This window comes from Paralichthys olivaceus, chromosome 16 (genome assembly GCF_024713975.1).
Source record: "Paralichthys olivaceus isolate ysfri-2021 chromosome 16, ASM2471397v2, whole genome shotgun sequence".
NCBI lineage: Eukaryota > Metazoa > Chordata > Actinopteri > Pleuronectiformes > Paralichthyidae > Paralichthys > Paralichthys olivaceus.
This window is the reverse complement of record NC_091108.1, coordinates 22,138,653-22,166,112: the sequence shown is the minus strand read 5'-3', so window position 1 is coordinate 22,166,112 and position 27,460 is coordinate 22,138,653. Positions and strand designations below refer to the sequence as shown.

The 27,460-nt window shown below is 39.2% G+C and overlaps 1 protein-coding gene across 1 annotated transcript; it reads right to left on the bottom strand.

The window, feature by feature from the left end:
- Window positions 1-22,734: 22,734 nt before the first annotated feature.
- On the bottom strand, window positions 22,735-26,974 carry en2b (engrailed homeobox 2b). The gene is made up of 2 exons (XM_020105940.2): window positions 26,137-26,974; window positions 22,735-24,316 (listed from the first exon to the last, which is right to left on the bottom strand). Exons 1-2 carry the CDS (start codon window positions 26,600-26,602, stop codon window positions 24,000-24,002), a joined length of 783 nt encoding a protein of 260 aa, XP_019961499.2. The 5' UTR covers window positions 26,603-26,974; the 3' UTR covers window positions 22,735-23,999.
- Window positions 26,975-27,460: the final 486 nt, after the last annotated feature.

Below are 27,460 nucleotides of genomic sequence, written 5' to 3'. Positions count from 1 at the left end.
GTCCCCTCTAAACCGCGTCAGTGTGACTGTCATCATCATTCTTTTTATTCTATTTGTGTGTACTTTAAAGTGTTTATTGTGTGTGGGACATTTAAGTTACCACAACAAGTTCCTTCTCTCAACAAAACTCATTAGGAGGAGGACTACTCCCTCTTTACCTCTGTATCACCTCTTCATGGGCATCTGGGGGAAGGGGTGGCATGCATCTTGAAGCATGGATCCATTTTGCTTTACCTTGGACCCAAAGGGCTGTTCTGGTTAACAGCACGTGAAATGGGCCTTTCCACCTATAAGATAGAAGATACACTTTTCTAGATTTGATTGTACATAATTTCCTGGAAGGCTTTAATAAGTTTATTAAGTTTGGTCAGTCTGCTTGACACCTGTAAATGAAACAAGGTCTGGTTTAGTTTAGTTAGTTAGTTTTATTAACATCTCTCTCATATATACTCATTAGTCCAAAGCTGAGTTTTTATGGGGTGTCAAATGTGGACTTGCACTAGGTGTGCTTTGAATGGAATAAAGTACAATAGGTAATGTGTGTGGCCACTTCAAACCATTTAAATACTTCATATTTACATTGAGGGGACCCTCTCTACGGAGGCCACCATGTTTTTTACATTAGTCCAGACTGGACAAACTAAACACCTTTTGAGTTTTTATGACAACTGAAGCTACCACAGGTTCTTCTTTCATGTTTGGAAGGAGAGGGTGAGGTGAGGGGTGTTCAGCTGCAACATGCAATTTCAACACTAGATATCACAAAATTCTACAAACACCTTTAACAACAATTATTTCTGCATCCTGTCTCCAAGTTGGGAAAGCTTCAACCTGGTTTACAATTACTAGCAAGTATTTGTAGCTCAGCTTTGCATATTACAAAATGTATTTCCATATTTATAAAGAAACACAGTGAGGGTAGCAAATGATCGTGTTTCACTGTGTTGCATTTTCTCCTAGTTTGCTGTAAGTAATGCATCTCTCCATTAAAGTGTGCAAAACTTGTGTGATGCCTGGTGCAAACCATTGTGATCTTATTATCTTATTGATTTATTTCATTGAGCCCCCCTTTTCCCACCTGTTATGAGCCATGCATGACAGTGGGCAAACAGGAACAAAAGGGATCACGGACAGACTGGACAACCTCTTTTGTTTATAATTTACTTCAATCAAAACCAAAAGCATATCTTGAATCATTGTAAATGGTTGCAACTTTGACTTTTGCCAGAATGCAAGTTCTTGTAAGTGCCTTCTATACTACAGAGGTACCAGAAGATAACACTCATGCTTTCAACACTTCTTAATCAGTTATTACAGCGTAGCCAGCAAGATATTTGGTATCACACGGCCTGCTTCCTGACCCATCCATGTACAGAATCAAATCAGAATTTGTTATAGGTGCCTGCAACAAATCTGGTCTCTGGTAAAATAACCACAACTGAGTCATGTTCATCATCTTCATCCATCATAGGAAGAGTGTCTGGGTTTAGAAGTGGTGAGCGCTTTAATTTTAGGTGGGGGCTTGAGAATGATCACCTAATAGCCAGATTGACAATCTGCTGTTATTTTGCTGAGTAGCAAAACTGAATGGGCAACATGAATCACAATACAAAACAATGGGTGAAATTAGTTTTTCATTTTTTTTCTTTTGTTTTTCTTATTTATTTAAAGAAAAAATCAGTCTTGAGAGCAACAGCGACTACAGTCCTGAGACAGATAAGAACAACAGGAGACAAGCATGACCAGTAACAGGACAGTAATGATTCAATTCAATTCAATTTTATTTGTATACCGCCAAATCATAATATACATTATCTCAAGGCACTTTACATAGAAGGTCAAGACCTAGACCAAGCACGTTTCTGTGGCATTCACAAACCTACAGGTAAAATGGCTGCCTGTAGTCAGGGAATCCAAGGCAGGGGTCGCTAGAGAGCCCTTTAGATGTCTAAAAAAAACCTTGTCCATCTCCTCAGTCCATTGTGCTGTGCTCGGCACAGCCTGTAGCATGTCAGTGCACATGATGAAATCCATGGTATTTACTCATAGAATCAGTGTCTAGAATAATTCCAGAAAAGGGGCTGTCCATCTCTCAGCACGTTTCCCAAATATGTAACCAATGGTGAGCAGATCTGTAGCTTAGCCAGGGATGCTCTGTGACCACATTTAGGAAGTCTCTGCAACAACAAAATAAAATCCAGAAGAGGGTGCAGGCAGGCAGGCGCAGGTCATCAGGCTCAGAGAGCACCTCCAGGTGAACCAGCGAGAGTGGGTTGGCACAGCTGAGAGTAGTTGGCCAATTAGCTCTCACTGGATTAAAATGGCAGCACCGGAACTGCCAAGAACAAACACGGGAGTGAGACGCACATGAGTGGAGCTGGAGGCCAGAAGAAATTGCTCTTGCTGTGTGTGGGAGACCAGTGGCATCGTCAATTGCCACAAACAGTGGCATAGTTGGAGGAAGAGTGGAACTGACTTCCAAGAAAACCTGAATGATAAAAAACACACATATATATTTACACTGGGTGATGTTACACAGCTGAGCTCCAGCTGAGATGTGTTTATACAGAGGGTTTATCTTTAGAATGGCCATAAATGTGTTTGTGTGTGTGTGAGAGAGAGGGAGAGCGAGCAAGAGAGAGGAGGGGGGGAGAAAAAAATTGCCCTGCACCTGAGGTTTTTTTACATTAACTTTTAATATAACTACAGCCTTTATGAGGTGTCTGGTGTGATAAGGATTCAGGAGATTATATATTGTGCAGAATTCAACATATCAGATCATTATAAATTACACTAAATTGGATATGTACTGTTCATTAGAGACTACCCTAACAAATACTACATTTGAACACTTGACTCTTACAGTAAAAAAAAGTAAAATATGCATGAGGGACATCATGAATCGAGATAGGAAGGGGGCCCACAGAGACTAACTGTGTACAGGGCCTAGAATCTTGTGCAACGCTCCTGGCCACAAATACAAAATACTGACTTGACTTCTTACCCGGAGCCCTTGTGAATTATCGTATGCAGATTCAGGATCGCTGCTGTGGCCGCATCGTGGATCTTGATGGTGGGTATTAGATTGTGATCGTGGACCAAAGATCATGATGGTGAATCACAAATCAGAGATCATGATAGTGGATCGTGTTCATGGTGGCAGCTACCAACCAGCCTGGTAGGAGGTCCACACTCACTGAGGGTCCAACCAGAGGGATCACCCCATCCGTCCACCTCAGACCATGGAGGAAGAGGGTCCTAAACACCTGTTGCAAATGTAACACATCTGGAACCAAATGTTAGCCCTTAATTCCAGCCAGCGATTTTAATCCTATTCTTATGTGGCTGGAGGTCACATCCCTCCCTGCCGCTGTACTCTGCCAGCTTTACCGGCACACTGATTACTGGGTAGCACTGTGTGCCCTTTTATATACAGGTGTGCCATACGTCAGTCTCTGCCTCTCCTTCCTTTTCCACTCCTGTGGTGACTACAGCCTGGCGTGGAAGAGACTTTTATTTTGTTTGGTGTAACAGCCATCATGGGGCACTATTCTCCCAAACAGCGCAGCCGAACGGCTGGTGCCGTGGAGGACAGATTGCCCTGCTGGAAGCCCTTCTGGGTGGGGTTTTGTGTCCGTTTGTGTGATAATGCTGCAGCCTTTGAGTCTCTCATCCTCCGCTTCTCCCTGAAGCTGTTCACTGTGGCTTGGCAAAGTGAGGCCCTGGTTTAGTGTTGGGAACGTCATTGGCTCTTGCTGCCTCTTTTTAAATATTTATGGCCAACCCTCAAAGGACATGCACTGTTTTTAATTGTTAGTTATATTAATTTGCCTTTGATTTATTTTTTCATTGGTTTGTGTTAATTTAAATTATCTTGATTTGATTTGTGTTAGTAATTTTGTTATTTACTTTGGTTATTTTGCATTTTCCTGGATTTGGTTTATTTTATTTAGTTTTGAATATTGATTTTTTTGTCAGCACCAGTTATGTCTAGCACTTTGGCTGATTTTTAACTCTCTTTTCTTTTGGTCAGACAGACAATCCCTTGTGGTGGTGTTTTCCTCACAATCCCTTTTTTCATTTGTGTGCAGTGTCATGGGTGGTTAGTTTATGGACCTTTCCCATTTTTGGTTCCCTGCTGCTGTGGTAAGCCCCACCCCTATCCTCATTACCCTGCCTAAGTGTTAGTTTTATGTCATTAGTGTTATTGATCTTGGTGCTTGACATTTTTACTTTCTGTGAATTAGTAAGTATTTTGTCAAATAAAGTTTTTTTCCTTTAAAACTGAAACTTTGTCTCGTCTTGTAGTATTTGATGAACCTGTGTTACCATGCTAATTAACAATTTAGCTTTAGTAATTTCCAGGGGGTGAAACTCCCCCAGGTGGCGTTGTTGCAACTAATTGTCATCCCCCCTGCTTTTTTCCAACTGCTGTAGAACTTGCCAACTGAAACTTACATGATTTCTTCATACAGCATGTGATCATTGAATTGTCATCTCCTGCTCTTTGTAGGTAACAAGAAAATGGTCTGTCGTAGTCCCAAACTATTTTTTCTGTCTCCTCCACAGATGAGCTCCTCCTCCACCTGGTTCCACTGGCAAGTAGGTCACATTTCTGAGCAAAGAAAAAGCCAAACCTTGATCCAATTCACTCCAATCTCCTACCTTTTCATCAGATTTTGACCTTGTGTGAATTGGAGAGGGATAGACGTCACAGCTTAGATTCCATCAGTAGTGAGGATTTGCAGGTTTTAAGTCTGTGCTCTTTGGCCTCCTCACAGTAGGACTTCCTGGGGCCACGGGGCTGCTCTCTAGCACAAAAGTTAAACCTGCCTGCTGCAACAATGACACATTTAAGGACTCTAAAGACATTGAACTTTGTTGGACTGGCAAGCTGTTCTCATTGTGACCAGTGGGAAATCATGCATTGAGAATTAGAGTCTGCACAATGGCAGGCTGACACTGTGAGACATAATATCGTGGCCCAGAAATGTGACTGAGTGAGGTGACACTAAATGTCCAGAGGGGTTTTGTTTTCTCTCTGCTGAATTCTTAAAGGCATAGTTCTTATTTTGAGTAATACATGTATTAATTTACTGAGTCTGAGATGAGATGGTTGTCTCCATTAATTGGTTGGGGAGAAAAGGAAAAATGAGGGAGAGAGATGTTGTAGACATGGTACAAGTCTCTAACCAAAAAAATAAGTCTGTTACTAATGGCTTGCCTTTTTGTTGATTTACATATTGCAAGAGCTTCCTGCCATAAAACAGCAATTTGACATGAGTTTTCAGCAAACTCGTGGCTTACTTTAAGGACACAGCTCAGGTTATCCGAGAAAACAAAATAACCCAAAACTAAAACTGTATTATTCCATCACATACTTAAATGTAGATATATACCAACAACATAAACAAAAATATATATATATGCAAATTAATTAATTGTATTAATTTGTCATATTGTAGAGTGACAATATAAATTATACATGGATTTTACAATGGATTATAGAGGCCTCAGGGCGGAGAGGTGGATGCAAAGGGATGAGCGAAGAGAGAGAACAGTTGTAATCATAATAATATAGAGAGAGAAAAGCTGTTTTCAGACATGAAGTCCGGAGGATGTTGAGTAAAATAAGTACCTTTTTTGCAGCAGCAGTAGCACATCAACCACAGAGTCAGCCCTACTCACCAAAAGCTGTCAGGAAATCTTTGTTTATGTCACTGCTTTTTCACCCTTCTTTTTCCGTTTTATATCATGTCTGCCTCTTATCTCTTGCTGTGTTCTCACATTGGCTACTTTCGACATTCTGCTGACTTTTTACTAGGGAGGTGGCCGGAGAAACTCCTGGGAAAGTCTGGAGGCTCTCACTCGGATATTTGTGTTCACAAATAAAGTCCCTCAATTCAGAAAGGGGGGGGGGGGAGCTTAGTGCATGATAGGAGTTCCCTCACCAGTCTAGGCCAATAGCAGCATAGCTAAGGGATGGTTGAGGGTTCACCTGAGCTTTATCAAAGAGATATTTTTGAAGCCCATCCTTCAAGATAGAGAGGATGTTGCTGAATCTAAACTGGGAGCTGGTTCCACAGGGGTGGAGCCTGGTAGCTGAAATTCTACTGTCTATTGCATTCTTAGAGAACCACAAGTAATCCTATATAAGGGAGTAATGTAATCGGGCTGTAATTGGGCTGGAGGAGGATTTGGAATATGACAATAACATGAGGTCATGTGAACTTGACATTCAGCCACCAAAATGCAATCAGTTCATCTTTGAGTCCAAGTGAATGATTGTACCAAATTTGAACACATTCTCTCAAGCTGATTTTAAAGTATCACATTCAAGAAAAACATAAATATACTGTGTGAGGCCACCATTACCCTGACCCTTTGGCTACCAAATTCAACTCAGCTAATCCTTGAGTCCAAGTGAATGTTTCTCCCAAATGTGAATGGGTTCCATCTAGGTGTTCTTGAGATATTGCATTCACAAGGCAAAAAATATGCTTTGTGAGGTCGCAGTGAACTTGACCTCTAAACGCCAAAGTCTAATCAGTTCATCCTTGAGTCAAAGGAAATAACCAAATGTACGTACAGCTGGAAAACCAAAAACCCTAATGCTTGTGGCCACTGGTTATCGTGGGCACAGAGGCATAACAAGAACATGTACTCGTTTTTCCCAGCATCCTTTTGAAGAAGGGTTTTTCTTCTTTTCATAATATTGCACAGGTAGAAGAAGGCTGTAATAGAAACTTGTTTCGTGTATTATCAAATGATATGTCCTTGTCAAACATTACTGCATAATTGCATCGCTGGTAAGCAACAGCTCTTTTGAGAGTTTTATAAATGAATGGGAATTTTGATATTAGTTTATGTAAAAGAAGAAATTTAATTATTGCAAACTTAGCCTGTGGTGTGTAGCCTGTGATGAGAATTACATTGATCTGACTTGTGTAGTGTAGAACTGTGAATTCAAGTAAAACCTCCATAAACAGTCTAGTTGGAAGATGATATTATAGACAAGTTGATGGTTTTGATAAAAAGAAGAAGATTGGTCTAAATATAAATCTGATGCTACAGTTGATTCTAAGTATTCTATACTGAACAGTGTATCTTTGCTATTTGTGGGAAGGAGGTGATAATTCTCTTACAGTTTTATTAGTGAAGAAGCTCATGAAATTATTACTGCTGAGAGTAAAAGGAATGGATGGTCTAGTAGAGCTATTACTCTCTTTCAGTCTGGCTGCAGTGCTGAAGAGGAACCTTGGGTTGTTCTTATTTTTTTTCAATTAATGATGAATGATAGGAGGTTCTGGCATTTTGCAGGGCTTCCTTGTAAGTTACCAGACTATCTTTCCTAAAATCATCAAGATTGGTGGAACACCACTTCCTTTTTTTCGAAGTCTGTTTTTAAGCATGTAGTTGTGAATAATACCATGTCCTCCTCTTGTTGTACTGACACATTGCAATGGAGTAAATATCGAAGGAATTCTTTCCTTAAATTTGGTTCCAGTATTGATAGTTACAAACTATAACAGAATTTATGTCCAAATGTATTGTAGTTGATAATTGTAAATTGTATTATACATTAAAATATAACTAAAGAATCGTACAGCAAAAGGGTTTTTGGTGACATATTATTACATTTAAAATGTTATGCCCTATGTCTAGAGTGAAGTGCAGATTAAAACCGTTAGTGGGTTTAGTTACATGTTGAATAAAACCTATTTAGTTTATTAGTGAATTAAATGCAGAAATAAGGCTGTCATCAGCATTTCTTTGAATGTTGAACTCACCCTCTATAGTGACTTTATCTGTAGTAAGCACCAACTAAAAATTTGGAGAAATGCATTGGTGGACGTTATTGAATAACTACTTGGACTGTTTTTTGAGCAAGGCTGATAATAAAGCATTCATGTGAGTTATAACTACCTCCCCCCGCACCCCCACCCCCCCCCCACCCCCACCTTTACCTGTGCTGTGTGTGAGTTTTAACATGAGTGGTTGTTGATTCTTTTAAACTCACATGTTCTTATTGTAACCAGGTCTCAGTAATACATAATAAATCAATGTAATGATCAGTTATCAGGTCATTAGTAGAGAATTTGAAGTAAATCTCCTAATATTTAATAGCCCAATTTAATTCACATTTAATGATAGATCTGTCACTACAATTATCTCACATTGCAATTGATTGTGGGCAAGGTTGTTAAAACTATAGCAGTGATCTAGAAAATCCTTGCGATGAAAAGACATTTAGAAAATTACAATGTATCACTTCTACTGAAAGAAACACAATGACTAATGACTAATGTTGTCATTCTGCCATATTAATAAATGTGGTTGCCAGATCATTTTAAAGTGTCAATATTTTTCTTGTAATAACAAAGTCAAACCTTTATTGGGACAATTATCATTTAAAACTTGACTGTGCACTTTGATAACAATATTGTTATTATCATTATTAATAATTTATCAGTCTTCATTGGCCCATATCACGGGAACAATGACATTGAAAGGCCACAGTGGCGCAATAATGGCCCCCTGTCCGATGGGAATTGAATGGAGGATAGCATCCCTGAGAAGCCTATTCTCTGGCGTAACCGGTCGTACCCCCCACCACCGCCACCATCAACCCCCACCCTATTCTTCAAACAACGCTGTGACTGACAGCTCCCTTTCACAAGACTCCGACTGGCAAGGAAGGGGTTTAATTCCAAACCATTTTGTAGCATGGCATGATAATGACTCAGACCCAAGCCCAAGGGCTGAGATGGACCAATGTGGTATTATGGGGGGGGGGGTTTAAGGGTGTCCTTTTTATTTTTCCAATGGGTTGGATGAGATTTAGGTCTTGGTTTGAATTTCAAACCAATTTTTCTCAAATCAATATGTATATGTGATTCTCCTGGTGTGTGATATCATAATGTTTCTATAATTGTTTAATCATATGATTAAAATGTTTTCACTAAATATTTGACATATGCTATAGCTCTGCAACTTCAACATGTAAATCCTGATCTATATGCAATAATAAATCAATAAAAATAATAAATCCCTGCGAGAGGTCATTTTCTTTTGTGTTTCTTGTAATTATTGTGTATTTTCACCGAGTAAACACTGAAATTAAATTAAGAGCCATCACATTCAGGAAATCTGTGCTTCAAAAAATCTAAAGAAGCACTATGTATATTTTTTACTGTTAAAATGTTAAAAATTGCAAGCTGCTTAACCAGACAAGTTTAAGGTTAAACGTATTCAGGCTTCTCAAATGTGATATTTGTTATTTATCTTAGTTAATGTTTGGAATACTCAAAATAGACTTTAATATATGTCTTCCTGTGGTCTAGGAAATTGTAGTTGGCATTTCTGGGGGGACATTTTTTGTAGACCAAACAGTGAATGACTTGATTAAGAAAGTGTGTGCACGTGAAACAATCAGTTCTGACTGTGGCTCAGGACATAGAGCAGGTGGAAGATTCAATCCCTGTCTCCCTATTCTATGTGCCAAGGTGTCCTCGGACAAGATACTGAACCCTAATTGCCCCTGTTGGCTGTAGCTGCAGTGTATGATTGATGTATGATAGAGAAATTGCGTCACATGGATGCATGTGTGTGTGAGTGAGTGGATGGTAAAACGGTACTGTGAAACCCTTTATATCGTCATTAAGACTAGAAAAGTGTTAAATAGATATAGACCATTTAATATATTGCAGTAGACTAATTTCATTCATTCAGTGAATAAAATGTTACCAATGGTGTAAAAGTAATCACAAGCAGATTTTGATTGATAGCAGGACCCCATCGTTATTGACCGGCATGACCTACACCCCTTGGTGTTTGCCCTTCAACCTTTGGCCTCATGCTGTAACAATCTGTTGACTGGCCAACTCACTTCCTTCCTGCTCAGCACAACAATGTTGTCAAGCTTAAGGGATCTTCTGCTGAATGACTCAGAAGCTAAAGAGATGGGGTCGACCCTGAAGATAGCACAATTTGTGTTTGGTTTTATCCATTCATACTATGCAGCAGCTGTTTGTGGAAGAGACATAAATATGGAGAATGTATAGTGTTGTTTATCTATAGTTATGTGGGTCCATTTTGGTTCAATCCCATCAATGTGAGGACATTTTGATGTTATGAGGACATTTAGGCCGGTCCTCACAAATGTAAAGGGTTGTTTGAAGGTTAAGAATTGATTTTAGGGTTAGAGTTAGGTTTAGGTTTAGGTTAGGATTAGGGTAAGGGTTTGGCATTTTAGTTGTGATGGTTAAGGTTATGGTAAAAGGCTAGGGGATGCATTATGCCAATGAATGTCCTCACAATTCTATAGAGACCTGCATGTGTGTGTGTGTGTGTGTGTGTGTGTGTCTGTGTGTGTGTAATCAGTAGGCATGGCCCGGAAGGGAACACAACTAAAGAGACAAAAGGGGTCAGGGAATAATATATCCACATTGTTACAAAACCCAGTTCATCTGCAAGATGCTCTCAAACCCTCCCATCTTTCTCTTAGTGCTCTGTAACCCACCCCCCCTCTTTCAAACTCCCCCCCTCCCCTCACCCCTACCCTGCCACCTTTGACCAAAGAAGGACGATTTTGTCCTTTGATCACTGGAGGGTATAGAGGGAATGAAAAGGCTAAAAGGAGTAGCAGAAGCAGTGCAGGAGCTGAGAAGATGAGCTGTTTACCCTGCACTTGGCTTCTGTTAAGGCCTCCTGTTTTTCCCATCTCCTCCACAGACCACATGCTTCTTACCAAGCCGAACCCTTCCCTTTAGCTTTTTCCAGCCTGGTCAGAGGTGGAAAGCACACCCCTCTTTCATCCCTTTTCACTGCCCTGTTCTTATCCTCATGTCATCAGGGGTGCTACACCTGTCCTGATCTGTCTATACACCACCACCTTGCTGATTAGCTCTTAAATGGGGGAGAGGAGGAGGACAGTAGATTTGGTTGGAGAATGGGGAGGTTTTTTTTGGGTATTAAATTTCAGAGTTGGAGGGTTCAGGTTTGTAAGATGGAGAGACATCAATATGCTGACTCACAGGCCAACTCTCACTCTGAACAGGACTCTTTTTGGGGGGGCTGTGCATCATTGTCTAATTATTATAATTTTGTATATTTTTATGAGTTTTGAGTTGGTATAGTAACACTAGTAGTTGAATGACTGGAGGCCTGGACAGTACCCACATGTCACTGAGCAGTTCATCATCTGCTCTCTGTCTGGGTTGTGTGGCCATATACCCCTCACTAATTGGAGAAACTCACCGAGCTCCTGGATGTGGTTTGCAGCAGCAGCTATGCCCTCCATGTGGACCCAGAAACTCACTATAGAGAGTACAATAGATTTGTTCCCAGGAGCAACTTGGCTACTTGGGACTGCCCTGACTTCAAAATACATGAGTTCTGCAGGACCAAGACATCCAAAAGCCTAAAATTTGAAGTGCAAAAGTGTATAATGATTGTCCAAACTAGACAAGACAAGAAACAGTAGATATGAATTTTGATCTTCAAAGTATAAGCCTAAAAATATTGTAAATAAGCAGAGGAAATTTTGTTGAGGTTATTACTTATCATTCTCGTTTTGTGGCTGATGACGAACAAACTACTGTATTCTAACCATGTTGAGTTTCTCTATTATTTTTAAGGTCTATGTAAAGTGCCTTGAGATAATGTATGTTATGATTTGGTGCTATGCAAATCACATTTTATTTAATTTAATTAAAAGTGAAAACAAATAAAGTTAGTGATGTCAGACTGATTGCTACCAGAGCAGAGAGCAGAGAAGAGAAGTTAAATAGATAATTCACCCAAATATGAAAGTTCAGTCATTATCTACTCACCACTATGCCGATGGAGGGGTGGGTAAAGTGGTTGAGTCGACAAAACACTTTTGGAGTTTCAGGGTTTGCAGCCAAATCCAATAAAATTGAAGTAGGTGGCAACCACTCCTTCAAATGTAAAAAATAAGAGACAGAAACATAAAATGCCTCCATACTGCTCCTGTGGTGTCAGCTAAGAGTCCATAAGCCCCAACATTCAAATTTGACTCAAGACTGCATCATTTACACCATGATTTTAGTGTAAATGTCCACTGTTATCCTCCTCATAGTACTGCTGCAGTAACTACAACTATCCTGAGAACTTGTGAAACTAATAAGTTCTCACCAGTGTCATCCTTCATTCAGTTAGTTTGAAAAGTCCTCACTGCATACTTCAGGGCTCCTTGTTTATGTCAGATAAGTCATAAAAGCCATTTTCAGACGCGTCTTGCGGAGGATTCACGGTATTCAGTGTATGTCTGCAAGCTGCTTTACTAAACAAGTTTGCTTTATTGAAACTGACCCTGATTTCATTTTTATTGGTACACAGTTATTTTATTTGAGTTGTGTCTTAGCTTTGTGAAATATAATTTACAGACTTCCTTGAATTGCCCCCCATAGAAAAAGTTCTGCACATAGTTGCACTGTATAAATGTGTGTGTGAAAGGTTGAATAGCAATTACTTGTATTGTAAAGTACTTTGAGTGGTCAACAAGACTAGAAAAGCGCTATATAAATATTAGCATTTGAAATACAGACCATTTGACTATTTAAGACCCACGCTTGACTGATGAGTGGACATTGCTTAGTGTTATTGACTGAAAGTATATTCAGCACAAACTTATTTCATGCCAGTTAGTGAAATGTGATCGATTTATTGAAAGTAATTACAGAATATGTTGAATGAAATTATTTATTTTGATGAGTGCATAAAGGTAGTGACTTACAATAAGTGCATTCAACCATGAGGGTACAAATCCAGAACAGCAAGAATCATATATGTACATTAGCTTCAAAAAAGCCAAACTACAAAGTTCTGCGTGTGCAATATACAGTATAAGGGCAACTAACTTTTTTCTTTTTTTTTCAACATCAGACTAGACGATGGTTATTAGACCATCATCTTCTTAACCAAGGTGTAATCGGTAACATAATATAGTGATATACACATTACAGATTACGTTTCACCAACATTTATGAAGATTGGTAGGTATACGTACCATGTCCAGACTTATAAAAAAGTCTTAGACCCTTACCATAAACCCAACAGGAAGTCGGCCATTTGTACAATGTATTGTAAAATTTTCGCTCAGTTTTTGGCCATTTCCATGCATTGTACTGTGTCCCTGGCATGACATCAAAGTTTTAAGTTTCACCTTGAAGCAGGAACTTCTTCTAACTTGGCTATATATTGTCCAATCTGATCCAAGACCCTTAAGAGTGTGATGAATGTTGTCCATATTTGTTGAACGTTGTTGCTGTGGCAAGGTGTCAGAAGTTGATATTTGTATTTTTCACAGTTGATCATATTATTGTAAGATTAAAAATAAACAAACTTGACCAACAACCCAGAAATGAAAAACATTTACTTCAAATATGGGTTTTGCATATGGTCATGGCAAAATGGCTCAAAAGTGCCCCCTACAAAATTTCAAGAAAGCAGCCCTGGTGGCATGTTTCACCAAAATGTAGACACCACTATAATCCAACTCCTGGAATAAAATTTTCTGTGTATCGTTAAAACAATGCAGGCACAAACAACCAAACCTCTCACATATTAGACACAGACAGCACACTTTCACATGACCAACCATGATTATTGATTTAGACATGCTTTGCTCTATAAGGACAAACCTGACAATGTGTGGACACATCCCAAACACACCTTACCTATCGAAATACAACAACCACAATCAACTTTCATTTCAATGAGTTTTATAATTAAAGAGCAGTTCTCTACAAGCTCATGTGAAAAGATTCCAAACACAGACCTATTAACATAACAACAAAACTATGCGATGACAAAAAAACACATACTTCTTTTGTGCTTCATTATGATCTCAAAAAACTGCTGTTCCTAATGCAAACACAATAATGCTCTAACACACTATTTTCTTATTATTCTTCTGTGCGCTGCTGTAACAAGCGATTTTCCCCACTGTGGGATCAATCAAATTAGCCTTATCTCATTATGATAACAATAATTAAATGTTTCACTATCATTTCTAACAACAAATACAACACTATGCTGTATAAGTAAAGCATGACATAATATTTTTATGTCTAGTCTGCACTTTATATGCTGAATCCTGATACAGCTGCAGCTTATAACCCCAGTGTATAAAAGTGGTGACTACAAAAGATAGCTGTAGAACAGCTGGTGTCACATCTTAACAGCAAATATCTTCTCCATCCTTTGCAGTTTGGTTTTAGGAACAGCTACAGAGACTGCATGTTGCTACTACTTGGAAATAATTAAATCTAAATTCAGTAAAGGAAGAGTGGTTGGAGGAGTGTTTCTTCATCTGCATTGATACTGTTAGACTTTAAATAAATAAATCTTTCTGATAGTATATTGAACCAGGTGTGATCTTATGTGTTTGAATAAATAATGAATTATCATCAATTCAATAATGTACAATGGGAATGCCACAAGACTCAAATTTTGGGGCCACTGCTGTTTAGCTTATATATCAACAATCTTCCAACCATTTGTGGGAATGTGGATATACAGATGTTTGCCGACGACACAGTCGTATACACTCATGGGAGAAATGCAGAACAAGTGGAAACTAGGCTCTCATTAGCGCTGGATAAAGTTGCTAAGTGGATGAGTGAATCTTGTCTTACCTTGAATACAAAGAAAGCAGTGTCAATTAATTTTGGAAATAAACTGCTTATCCACAGCTTAGTACTAATGGACAAATAATCAAAAATGTTAATGAGGTTAAATATTTTAGTTTGTATTTGGATTCCAATCTGACTTTTGAAAAGCACATCAAAAATATCAGTAAAAAGTTGAAATCTAATGGTGTTACATTTAGACACATTCAAAACTCATTGACAAGAACATTTCTTTATGCTCTTTCACATCTTAATTATTTTATTTCATGCTGGGCTCAGACTACTAAGATTGTATTGAAATCAATCAAGATTCTTTTTAAATAAGCCTTAAGGTTTTTGACAGAAACTCATTAAATTATTGTAACATACTCTCTTAATACAACCTCCTCAGTTTTGAAAATCTCATTCTGTTTTCAGAAGCTAGATTGATATTTAAGATTATTCACAATGCTGCTCCGCCACCTCTGAAGAGCTATTTTCACCTCCGAAATTAGCAGGACATCTCAATCTGCTCTAAATTTAGACTTAAACATCCCTCTGCCCTTGCACAATGTGCTTTTTCATTTACAGCCATCTAACATTGGAATATGTTTCCAGCTGAGCTTAATACTTGCACAGACTTTCACTCTGTCTCCCATGGTGTGAAACAATTATTTTGAGCAACAAATAATGTCAACATATATCTTAAATTAATCAGATTACATTTTTTTATTGTGCTGAATTGCAAATTTCTGATTTGTACACAATTCTTGGAAAGCTGAAAACATCATAGTTCTTGCATGGCCTGCATACGCAATGGACATGTCACCTATATTATGTTTTCTTTCAGGGGGACAGATTATCTTGGTAAAGGTGAGGTGCTCACTTCCTACGATTTTGATATATTTGAGAACAAAACTTTAAAGAAAAAAGCTGTGTCTCAGGGAGCACTTCCAGCTGTACCAGGGGGACAGTCAGTGCAACTGATAGCTGATGATTACTCCCCAATTTAAGACATACAGCTGCCATGGAGGACACAAACATGGGGAGGACAACCAAGAGCCAGAGAGCTGATCTGAGCTAACACTGGAAAAGGTTATGTCTTGGGATTTATGTTTGATTACTTAAGCCAGATCAACGGCAGGTTAAGAGTCGACAGTGGCATTGGTTAAAATGGTGGAGGAGTTCAAAGTGATGCAACATAGGCACGCAACGGTCCAGGTACAGGTGGGGAGGAGGACCCAGCTACATAAAGATCACCTGGGGTATGTGTCTTAAGTGCTCTATTCCTTGACCATTGGACCCAAGGTCTTCCTGTGTATTTTTGAGCTCAAAGGCATTCAATGGCTCTGATGACCCCTAACTTGTGTTCCAGTGGGTGATGTGAGTCAAAGAGTAAGTTAACTTTAAACATTGATGTTGAGGCCTCTGTCTTCTTCTTGCATTAATGTGCAAGCATTGAAAACATGGGATGTGTAAATAATTTAAGTCAGCAGTACAAAATGTGCACCAGTAAATAATGTACATGCAACTGCTGCCAAACAAAGAAAAGCAGAAGGACAAACTGAAGCGAGCACAACTAAACCAGATTGCTTCTAAAGCACCAGCCAAACTTGGGGAAGGAACTGAGGGCCTGTGATGAAGTCTGATGATTTGTGACCAAGGGCAGCAAGGAACAGGAAGTTGCTACAGAGAGCCAGCTGGTGGACAATGCGAAGACAATCCCTGAGCACAGAAGGAGCATGCTAGGACATAGTCAAGGCTGTCTGCCTCCATGGTGAGTCACTGGAAGTGGTGCCTAAGCAGACCTAAAATATGATTCCCACTGTAATACCTGTAATACCTGTGAACAGACAGAACCAGGGAACAATAACAATACACACAAACATAAAATAATAATAATAGGAAGGGGCGGATGTTTGATCGTCTTCCCAGGTGCATGCTTAAGTGTTCTTGGGCAAGATACTGAACCCCAAGCTCATCAGTGCATGTATTTTTATCGAAAGCTTTGTAGTTTTAACTTTGACAGTACTTTAATATAAATGTTTTATTGTTGTTTTATTTAATCCATTCTGAGTTATTCTTTTATCAGTTGGTATGGTCTACTGACCTTGAAAAACAAGAACAAACTACAGGGTGTGTGTAGCAATATAGCAGGCACCTTGAAGAAGGCCAAGTCGATTCTGGAAGACATGTGAATCATAATTTCTTAAATTGTCAGTTTTCTAATGGGAGTTCTGCAAGGTATTCTAGATATAGCACTATACCAATGGTTTGCACTATGCCAGCAGTTAAAGGTTCAGTGTGTGAGATTTATGTGAAAAGCATTTTTGGCAGAAATTGAATATAAGTCATGTTTTCAATGGTGTGTTTCATCTAAATTGTATGAATTGTTGTTTTCTTTACAATAGAATGGGCCCTTTCTATTTCAAAACTTTATATTTACATGGAGGGGGGTCCTCTCTGTGGAGGCCCTCATGTTTTTTACTGTCGTCCAAACTGGACAAACTAAAACCTTTAGAGTTTTCATGACAACTGAAGTTCACCACAAGTTATCTTTCAAGTTGGGAAGGGGAGGGTGAGATGAGGAGTGTTCAGTTGCAAAATGACACTTCACCTTTAGATGTCACTAAATTCTACATACTGAACCTTTAACACAGCAGTTTAAATATGAAAATGTGCTCTGGGATATCAACCTGTAACTCACCAGTAATGTGTAGTAATTTTTAATCTAAATCAGGAATTTATTATATTCTATATATATTATATTCTACAACAGTAGAAATCCTAACACAATCACCAGCCAGAGTGAAGAAAGAGGAATTGACCAGTTTCCGTTTTTTAGTTTCAGATCCATTTCAGTTCAATTGAATTAGCTTCTAACCATCCAACCACTAGTGGTCATGTGAGATGGCATCAGTCATTTTAGCAAAAATCTTCAAAAGAGCATGGAGACATTCAAGTATCATCGCCTTGTATTGGTGATAGTAATTGTGACTGGAGCAAAGGAGAGTCAGGTGACATAACAGAGCTATACTATTCACTTTGGAAGGTAGATGCTCTACAAAACACTGGACTAATATGAGAGACCACTGTTAGTTTCCTTCTTCAAACCACCATCAATAGCTTTAATTCCTCAATATTGTCTTTACTATTGTGACAAAATGTACTTATTTCAGTCCAAACCATGACCTTTCCTTAAATCAACACAAGTTGAAAAACACGAGTTTTTTTAGTTTTTACCATAGTTATCATAAAGCAGAAAAATATTTATAGTTAAACAGAGATTAGTTAGATTTCATCTACAGTACTCTAGGGGTGATAATTCAGGAAACACTTAGATGGGTCATATGTGACCAACTACATGGTTGCAGGACTGAACTAAAAAGCTGAGTATGAACAGTTGATTCCTCTAAAAAACTGTCACAGCCAATATAATTGAGGGACAACTGCTGAATTGCAGCCTGCAACACCAATCACCAGCTGAAAGTGGGAGAAGACGTGGATGATAAACAAGGACCTGCACGTCACCATATAACAAAAAATAGAGAAGGCCAGCAAACACTGCAAAAAGACAAAAGGGATATTGGATTAACCTTCTATACCAGAATTATGAAAAAGGTTTTTGGCTTCTAGTTCAGTGAGTTTTGGACATAGAAAGATATTGTTGGAATATGTGGAATCTGATCTTTCATTTGAAGCTTGTTGTTAGGATGAAGTAACAGTTTGTGTGTTTGTTCAACATGCTGATTTAGTTGCCTGGTGTTTGAATTATGTTTGGTTTTGGTGAGAATTGTTGTCACTTCATAAATCATAAATGTTGCCTTGTTGCTTCTATAATGTCCACTGGGCCAGAACCAGGTTGCCAATAAACCTTTGCAGAGCGAATTACTATTATGGAACAATACAAATCAGTACAATAAACATTGGTCAACAAGTCATTTTGTGCATCTTTGCAACTCCCATCTGACATCAGATGCTTCACCAAAGAGTAACAATTCCAGCTATCACATTTGAGATGTTATATGCATGTATATGATATGTATGTGTTCAAAAAAGTGGGGTGTTAGAAAAATAAAATCCCTGCTTCAGGGCACATAGAAGTACTGTGCTCAGTGTCTGGGGAGCATTACAACAGAGGTTAAACTGCTTGATTATTTTACTTTTACTTTCAATAAGAATAGCCTTTGAAATAAAGTCTAATTTTATATTATTGTATCCTCTATACTCTCATAGCAAGAAGTTGGCCACTGAGCTGTGGCATTAACTTGTATTTTAACAAGATTAAAATATATTTGTCCTGGAGATTAGCATAGTTAATTCTCCCTTTTTTTGGCTTTTGGGGTGGCAGCAGCAGGCTTTGATCAGTGTAGCACAGCGAGGCCCAGGCTTGGCCTGGCCATCCAAGGCCTGGGTGTGAAATTGGTCTGATGTCATCCCCCATTCTTCACCTTCATCAGCTTTCAGCCACCGTAATTATATTTCCGCCATAAAGCCCCTGTCCCTTTCATTCAATATTCCAGGTTTGACTGGGAAGAGTTTAGAGAACTATGGCTAAATTACTCAGTGGGGGGAAGGGGGACTGCCTTGGCCACCTTTTGTCTGACAGAGACACATGGGACATCAATATTTTGTGATATGTATTTTTCTTTTCTCAGCTCACCTGCCCTTTGCCTTTGCCTGTTGGATAGGTTAAGTTTATGACAAGGAGATGGGTGAACTTTGGGTAACTAAGATAATGTTTCCTCCTTGACCACAATGATCTGTTGCTGAAATATTAAGCAAAGATTTAACATGTGTCTCAATATGTGCATGTGTCTCAACAAGCAAAGAAAGCACTTGTAATGGGTTTTACTGTTACAACTCCAGAATTTATAGATCCTGACAAGTGGATCAAGACCTGTAGTTTACTGCATGTTGCTGCCACAGTCTTCCAATGATACAAAGATCCAAAACTGTGATAATTTAGTTTCTTAACTAAACTTAAATGAGATGAAATCATCTCAATTAAAATCCAATTCTCCATCATTTGAATTTGTCGTTAAAGAAGTTTCAGTTAAAAGAGCTAGTTAGTAGACTGTGAGATAAGGAGATTGTCTAATATATCCAGTCTGAAAGAAAAGCTTGGACATTACTTGACACATTTTCCCATAGATTAGAACAAAAAGAGAAAAACGTCCTGCCTTCAGATTGATTTAAACTGGACTTTATCCACAGGTCATGTCTGAAAACAGCTCTATATAAATTTGTGAACACATCTAGCATTGATATTATAAGGACACAACTGCAAACAAACCTTTTTTCTTCATCTGTTTTCCAGTAAATCTAGAAGTTGGATGGTGAATGGAGATGTAGCAGCTTTTTGCAAGGACACCCAAAGCATTTTGACCTTCATTAAACCTCCCAACCCCCCACCCTCAATTTTCAAATGATAGCCCCAGCCTTCCTCATCCAAGTCATGAGTTGCTCAGCTTTTCAAGTCAGCGACTTTTGAGCGTAACTTCCACATACAAGCCAGCTAATAAAGAAAATGCAGATGAGGCCTCTGCAGCCATTCACAGGTCAGTGCCGCTGCCAATGGACGAGAACCAGACAACTCTGGCATTTTGTTGATGGTTGTCCCTCTGAAATACTGAGATGCATCGTTTTTCCTCTCTATTTTATTTTCTCCACTGTTTCTCCACCTCACTTAGATATTTGGATGAATATCTGATTGCAGTGATGCTATTGTTGGACTTTTTGAATTATTCTGTCCTCATTTGTTAGTCATGTGTTTTACATTGCCTTTTCTATTGTGACTTGGACAAACACATCATTGCAATTCTACATCACTACTGGAGTAATGTCAGAGTGGTTTAATGTTAAAGTTTGTATTGGATCACACATATTTAAATTACCTCGAGACACATATGGTCTTGACTTCTGTTTGCAATTTCTGCCTTGGAAAAATGCTAAAGGTTTACAATTGTTGGTGTTAGTGTGTAATATTCAGATGGAGTGAATGTCCTGATCTCATTTGTTTTGTTTTAATAATGGGTAATGACTCAGTGACCAGTCAAGTCCATACCGGGACACTTTTTTTGGTTTTCATTGCAGCTAGAAGATGTCATGTTTCTGTAGACTGACCATATGGATTTGAATTGTGGTTTGTTGCATACAATATTGTTGTTTTCTTGGATCCAAAAGGATTATGAATTAAACATCAATAGAAAAGAAATCATGGCAGGGGATCAACTGACTTAGGTTCACAGTGACCATGCAATTCCCAGGCAGGATATTCTTCATTCAAGAGTGCTGAGTTCTGGATAGGATATTCAAGGGAATTTGATCACTGTTAAATTCAGTACTTTATACATGTCTAAAGGTTTAGTACTTGTTTATCATTAGAATTGCATCTCTTCTGTTGAGTCTAAAACGAGAAGAACATAAGCGTATTTCAAATCTCATGTTTCTAATGCTTAAACGATGTGATTATGAAGTAGTAATCTAAATTAATATTTAATGCTTCACCATGCTCTTAAACCTTCCACCCATTGGAGTCAATTTGGGACCCCACTCACCTCAGCTGCTCAGGTGTATTTGTGTTATGTTTATGTGGAATCTGTGACTCCTAGCCCCCATCGGAATAGAGAAAAAGACAGGCAGTATAAAAAATTCTTCAGCATTTCATTTAACATGTAAATTAATGCTTTAGCATGGCACCGGTCTATTTTCAAGAGCTCTGAGAGAGCTCCAAATTGGTCGCTTCAAACATGTATTTCATCTTTTTTTTTACAATGATTCGCATGAGCCTAAATGTCATGTCACTGATTTTGTGTAAAAACCTGGTATCTCGAAAATATCAGGTCTGAGAAGTTTAGAAAAGCAGTTTGTTGGAAAAGGAGGCCACCATGTTTTTTACATTAGTCCAGACTGGACAAACTAAACACCTTTTGAGTTTTTATGACAGTTAAAGGCTACCACAGGTTCTTTTTCATGTTCGGAAGGAGAGGGTGAGGTGAGGGGTGTTCAGCTGCAACATGCAATTTCAACACTAGATATCACAAAATTCGACACACTGTACCTTTAATATACTTTTTTTTTAAATAAGAAACTATTTACAATGTGCCTATAATATAATATGACACTGACACAATGGTCAAGATAAAGCATCAAAACTTATCAAAAATGAAGGCCAAATTTAAAGGAGGGTGTGGGCTGGACCATGAATACCGAGTACGAGTGTTCATGTAATAATATAATAGTAAATACTGAGTGCCCATGTCATGATATAGTCCAGCTTACTGAATTTCCATGTAATAATGAAGAGTATTCATGAAATTATATATGAATAAATACTGAGTCGCCTATGGGTCGGAACGTTGCCGAGCTTCGCAGCTCCTGTGATTCCATGGTCAGATGCTAGATGTCAGTCAGTGACAGGAACGATGCTGTGGGTGTAGCAGAGTAGCTGCTGTCGCTTAAGGCATGTCTCAAATGTGAAATCTGAGGTGTTTGCTTAGTGAGAGAAGCACAAGTTGTTTAAAAAGAAGAACTGATGTTTGGCTGTGCGGACTGCAGGGTCCTCCATGTTGTGTCTGCCTTCCTCGGCGATCTCATTGTTATGCTAATCATTATCGGCATGTTATCAAATCACCAATCATTATCACATCACCATCACAGCAAAATATGAAATGTCCCATCCATGTGGATTTTTTCTCGATTGTAGAATATTTTTTTCTGATGTTAGTTTCGGGTTATACAATAAAAACAATCTTTTAAAAGTCGAATTTGCATTGTTTTCGTTTATTCACCATCACACCATAATGATGTAATTATTTACATGTGGTACAAAACAAAGGGGTTCTCGTTATTTAATCTTTAAAAATCCTGATATCAAAATCCCATTTACGATATAGAAAAGCCAGCTGCTCTTTCTACAATACTCCAAACATTTCAGTTTGTATTTCCATCACTTTTAAGGCAGAAGTTTGTCCTGGTTTGAAACTGAATGCAAGAAAAACGCACATGCTATAAACCGTAATGAAAATAAAAAGCATTCACAGCATCTTAAGATCACGATTTGGTTTGGATCCGTGTGAATTAGATCGAGTGCTTTCAAATATAAATCTTATTGCAGAAAAAGTAAGGTATGTGAACACCTCCAGAGCCCCGTCCCTTCACGGCTGTAGATGTTCGTCACGAGAGCCTGGAATGGGTTTTGGTTGAAGTTTCAAATGTGCTGGTAATTTAAAGGACAACAAAATGGGTTTTTCATTTCATGTTGTGGAAAAATTGCTAATTACTCTCTGTTGTGTCTAAAATTCAAATCAGTTCTGGACTCAGCCATTGTGTTGCACGTGGATTCGTTAAAGACCGATGTCATTACACAGTTGACCGAAAAGATGTGCGGCTTATTGCGCGATGAGAGCGCGCTGTGAGCGCACAGACACAACAGTCAGAAGCCAGACGGAAAGGACAGAAAACGGCCACTAAAGACAGCCGATGACAAACAGTGAGCTCATCTCTCACAGAAAAGGCATTGGATTTCAGCATGTTCTTTTCACAACCCCCAAACTTCCTCACACAGCGCAACCTTGTGAGACACACGGGGCTGTAGTGTGTCCACTTCACCTCTCCTTTCCCTTGAGTTCATCATCTCCATTAGATGTTGATGTGTGTCCAGATATTTGGACCCGACTAGGCTGCATTTCCCACGTTTCACCGGATCATATAGTTTATTGTGTTTGCAACGAGCTTGCAAGGGCATGATGGCTGGACTGTAATAAAAATATTCATTTGTATATAAATGCATAGGCCAATTTCATCTTAGGCTAATTTTAAGACACACGCACGTACACACACACATCAAATAGTAGCGTTCTGAGACCAGAGACACAACTGGTAAATCAGAACTAATAAACAGCAATAAATCAATGAACGTTCTTTGGCCATTGTGTGCCACACAACACATGCTATTTTCAGACCCAAAATCAGAGATAAAGTCAACTTCAGACGATGCCTGGGCAACAGAAGGTTAACAGTTCACAGTAGTGTTGTTTTGACAATATGTCTCCGAATACACACGGTCTGTAGGCTATGTTGGTACGGGTGCACATCCGCTCCGAAGTCTGACCGTGACATGAGCACAGTACCACACTTGACTTAGATTGACACACACACACACACACACACACACACACACACACACACACACACACACACACACAAACAAAAATAGTCTCTGGTCGGGTTTTAAATATGAATGCTGGTACTGAAATGGAAGATTGCTTGTTTCAGACCCCCCCACACACGCGCGTACACACACACACACACACGCACACACACACACATACACGTACACGCACACGCTCTTGTGTTCCCCTAGTCACTGTCCGAATTATCGTCCTGGTTCGTGGAGTGGTTGTACAGTCCCTGTGCCATGAGATGCAGCGCCAAAGAGTTTTTATTCCCAGCAGCTTTCTTGATTTTGGCCCGCTTGTTCTGAAACCAGATTTTGATTTGAGACTCATTGAGACCAAGGGCCTGGGCTAGGCTCTGCCTCCGCTGCTCGGTCAGATACCGATTGTTCTGAAACTCAGATTTCAACCGATGAAGCTGCTCCGCCGTGAAGGCCGTGCGGGGCCTCTTGTCTTCTTTACTCGGGGTCGGCATCTTCTTTGGTTTGCGGGATCTGGGCCCTTAGGGTAAGGGTGGGGGTGAAGACAAAAATGACAGCCAGCGGTTAGGGTCAGTAGTTAAATCACAGGCATGTTATGAGAATGAGTACTTTTGTTAAATATTATAAAACGGGTGTGTTAAGTCTATTTATGTGTTTGTGTGTGTGTGTGTGTGTGTGTGTGTGTGTGTGTGTGTGTGTGTGTGTGTGTGTGTGTGTGTGTGTGTGTGTGTGTGTGTGTGTCTAGGCCAACTGCAGTACACTTTAGTGAGAAGGGACGGAGGACGAGGGTGCAGATAGGGGTTGGGTTAGAATATACAGAGGAAGTAGGGCGCCTCGTTCCATCCCCGTTATTATAGGAGTTCTTGCATTTAACTAACATTTAACATTTAGGTATTTATCTCGTGACGTGAAGTTAAAAGGAAAATAAATCAAACAGACGGACAAATTAGTCCAAGCTTTGCTCTGTAATAAAGGGCAAAAATAATATAACAGGCCCCAATCAATTCAGTCATCCAACACTGTTTTACGTGTACACTAAAGTAAAAGGCTTTCATTATTTTTTTTACAATAAACAGCGAGCTATCTGAACACCTGTGACCTCTTTAAGAGGGAACTGCAGCCTGTAGGCCCTTTGTGCTCATTTCCATAAGCTCGACACTGAAGACTCAGAACTCAATAGAAACTTTTTTTTTTATCTCTATACAATAATAAAAAAATACTAAATCTCGAAATTTCTAACTTGATTCGCTTCATCCTAAATTTGATCAAAAGCATTTCCGCATAGAGCAAAATCATCCGCTGTTAAACAAAGTTTTGATCATGACAAAGGAAAAGTCAAAGTGAACGATGCATGCAGCCTTGCAACGAGCAAACTTTTTATTGAAATTGAGCAACACAGTTTAAAACAGAAGGCGCGAAAACATGCAGAAAACTAGAGGTCTGAATTGCTAAATGTTTGCAATGATTTCAGACCTTATCGAGGAGATGATGTCCAAATGACTTGCCCATTTATCTATTTATTTATTTATTCATTTATTCGTTTGGCAGAATAAAGGGCTTTAAAGCCGCGTTGTTTAGCATTTCACATTGAGTCCATCTCTTCTCGTACAGGACCCTCACTTTTTATATTGCCCCGACACACACACGCACACACACACACACACACCCCACCCCCATTGTCAAAAAAAATATGCTAATGTAATATTAACAAAGAAGACAGAGGAACAATGGCGTCAAACTTGGTTTTACTTCACTTTTCCACATTTTGATTTTACTCTCGCCTCACAGACCTTTTTGATATCAGTTTTAATTTTAACACCTTTTGGTGGCACTGTTCAATCTCATCGACTTCATCCTTATTTTCAAACTAGTATCCAGATCGAAATTCATCCAAAACAAGAAGAAACTGTTTGTAATTCGGATTTAAAGTAGATATTTTTGTGTAAAAATCGTTGGAGTATATTGTAACAAATCCCCTACTGAAAATAGCCAATAAAATAATCAAGATAATGTTAGTTATGAGTGCAATAGGCTAACTACTTCGTCGATTGTTACAATCGATAAGTCTATTAAGTAGAATTGAGGAACGAACACTGAGGGAATAAAATGTTAGGCTATATATATTTTTTCGAAGGAATTTGCCTGCAAAACTTTTATCTGAAAACTGGTTAATTCCACTCATACTAAGAGGCTGGATGATTTCTACAATTAAGCTTTCTTTAGTGACTCGGAATAAACTATCGTAATTGAGCTTCGATGCATTTTATTATAACATTATTTCGTTGAATTAAGAAAAGGTGAACGAGGAGTTATATTAGTATAGTTTTATTTTTCACCAACCTGATGATGGACGGTCTGAGTAGCGGGTACAATAAACCCAGGCTGGCCACAGCATCGGGTTAGCTTCAGAGGCCGAGCTGGCCTGAGGGCTGCGATCCCCGCTGCCCTCTCCATCACCAACTATCAAATCAGGTCTCCTGTCCCCAGGGTCCAGAGGCTCTGCTCCAATGTCCTCCTCGTCTCTTGGTTCTCCTTGTTGTCGGTTGCTAGTTTTGCAAGGCTTTCTCCCAGTTAGCTCCTCTCTTCGTATAACTACTGCCAGACTGTCTTCCTCCTGGACCAAAGTCCCGTTCTTCCTCTTTCGGCCAAAGTCCGGTCTTAAGATGTTGTCAATATAAAAATTGGTGATCGCGTGGGACTGCTGGTTGCCAGGTTGGTGAAGGAGGGGCAGGATGGCCCGGTTGGACTCCTCGTCTTGACTGGAGTCCTCTGGGCGCTCTGGGTCTCGGCGAGCATTCTCTTCCATAATAATGAAGCCTGGTCACAGCCAGCACCTTTCTGTGCGTCCTTCTACAAACTAGCAATTCCAATTTTTGTGATGTGTCCTGTTCACTCTCTTATCAATTAAGTACAATATATATCTGTCAAAATCAGATCGAAATCCTATGCTAGATCCCTTTCGGCACAATTGTTTATATGTAGCCGTGAAAAGGCGCCTCTTATGATCTTTGACAAAGAAAAATCATGTTTCAGCTTGTGGTGAAATTCTGCTCCTCATCGCTGGACCTGCTGCTCAGATTTGTGAATCAAAAACTCTAGACTAACCCAAGTTGAAAAAAAACCTCAAATGTAGCCTGATTAATTTTTGCGGCTCCTTGCACAAAATTAGTGATGCTACAGCAGCACCGAAGTGCTTTTATAAGGACGCGGTTCAAATACTTTGACTACGGATTTTGGTTCTCATTTCTGATTGGCTGCGAGACGCTGTGGTGACGTTATACTACGGCTCTCGCAGGCACGTGCCTTTGACCAATACAGCTGAAGAGCTGGTGTCATGTGAGGCTTCCGGAATTCCCTGGAAGCGCAGCATATGATGCATTCAGGGAACAGCGGAAACATCCTGTTACTAGATGTAATAAACCCCCTAGTTTTCTGGTGGGAGCAAGGGTACATGGGCCATCGCATTAACATTGTGTTATTATAAGACATGTCAACAATTAATTCCATCATCGGCTCAAATATTGATGGTGGCAGTGTTCTGGCTACATTGGAAATAAATAATATGAACAGCTAATGTGGACCTGGCCTGCATTTGCAGCACCTGAAATGTAGAATTCCCATTTAGTTTACAGACGACACTGAAAACAGTCTTTGGCATCTTGTT

Excerpts from the sequence above, each read along its gene's own strand:
- en2b (XM_020105940.2), bottom strand. The coding sequence starts at position 26,602 with ATGGAAGAGAATGCTCGCCGAGACCCAGAGCGCCCAGAGGACTCCAGT. Across the intron at positions 24,317-26,136 it reads CTCAGACCGTCCATCATCAG|GGCCCAGATCCCGCAAACCA; the intron begins GTTGGTGAAAAA and ends CCTTACCCTAAG.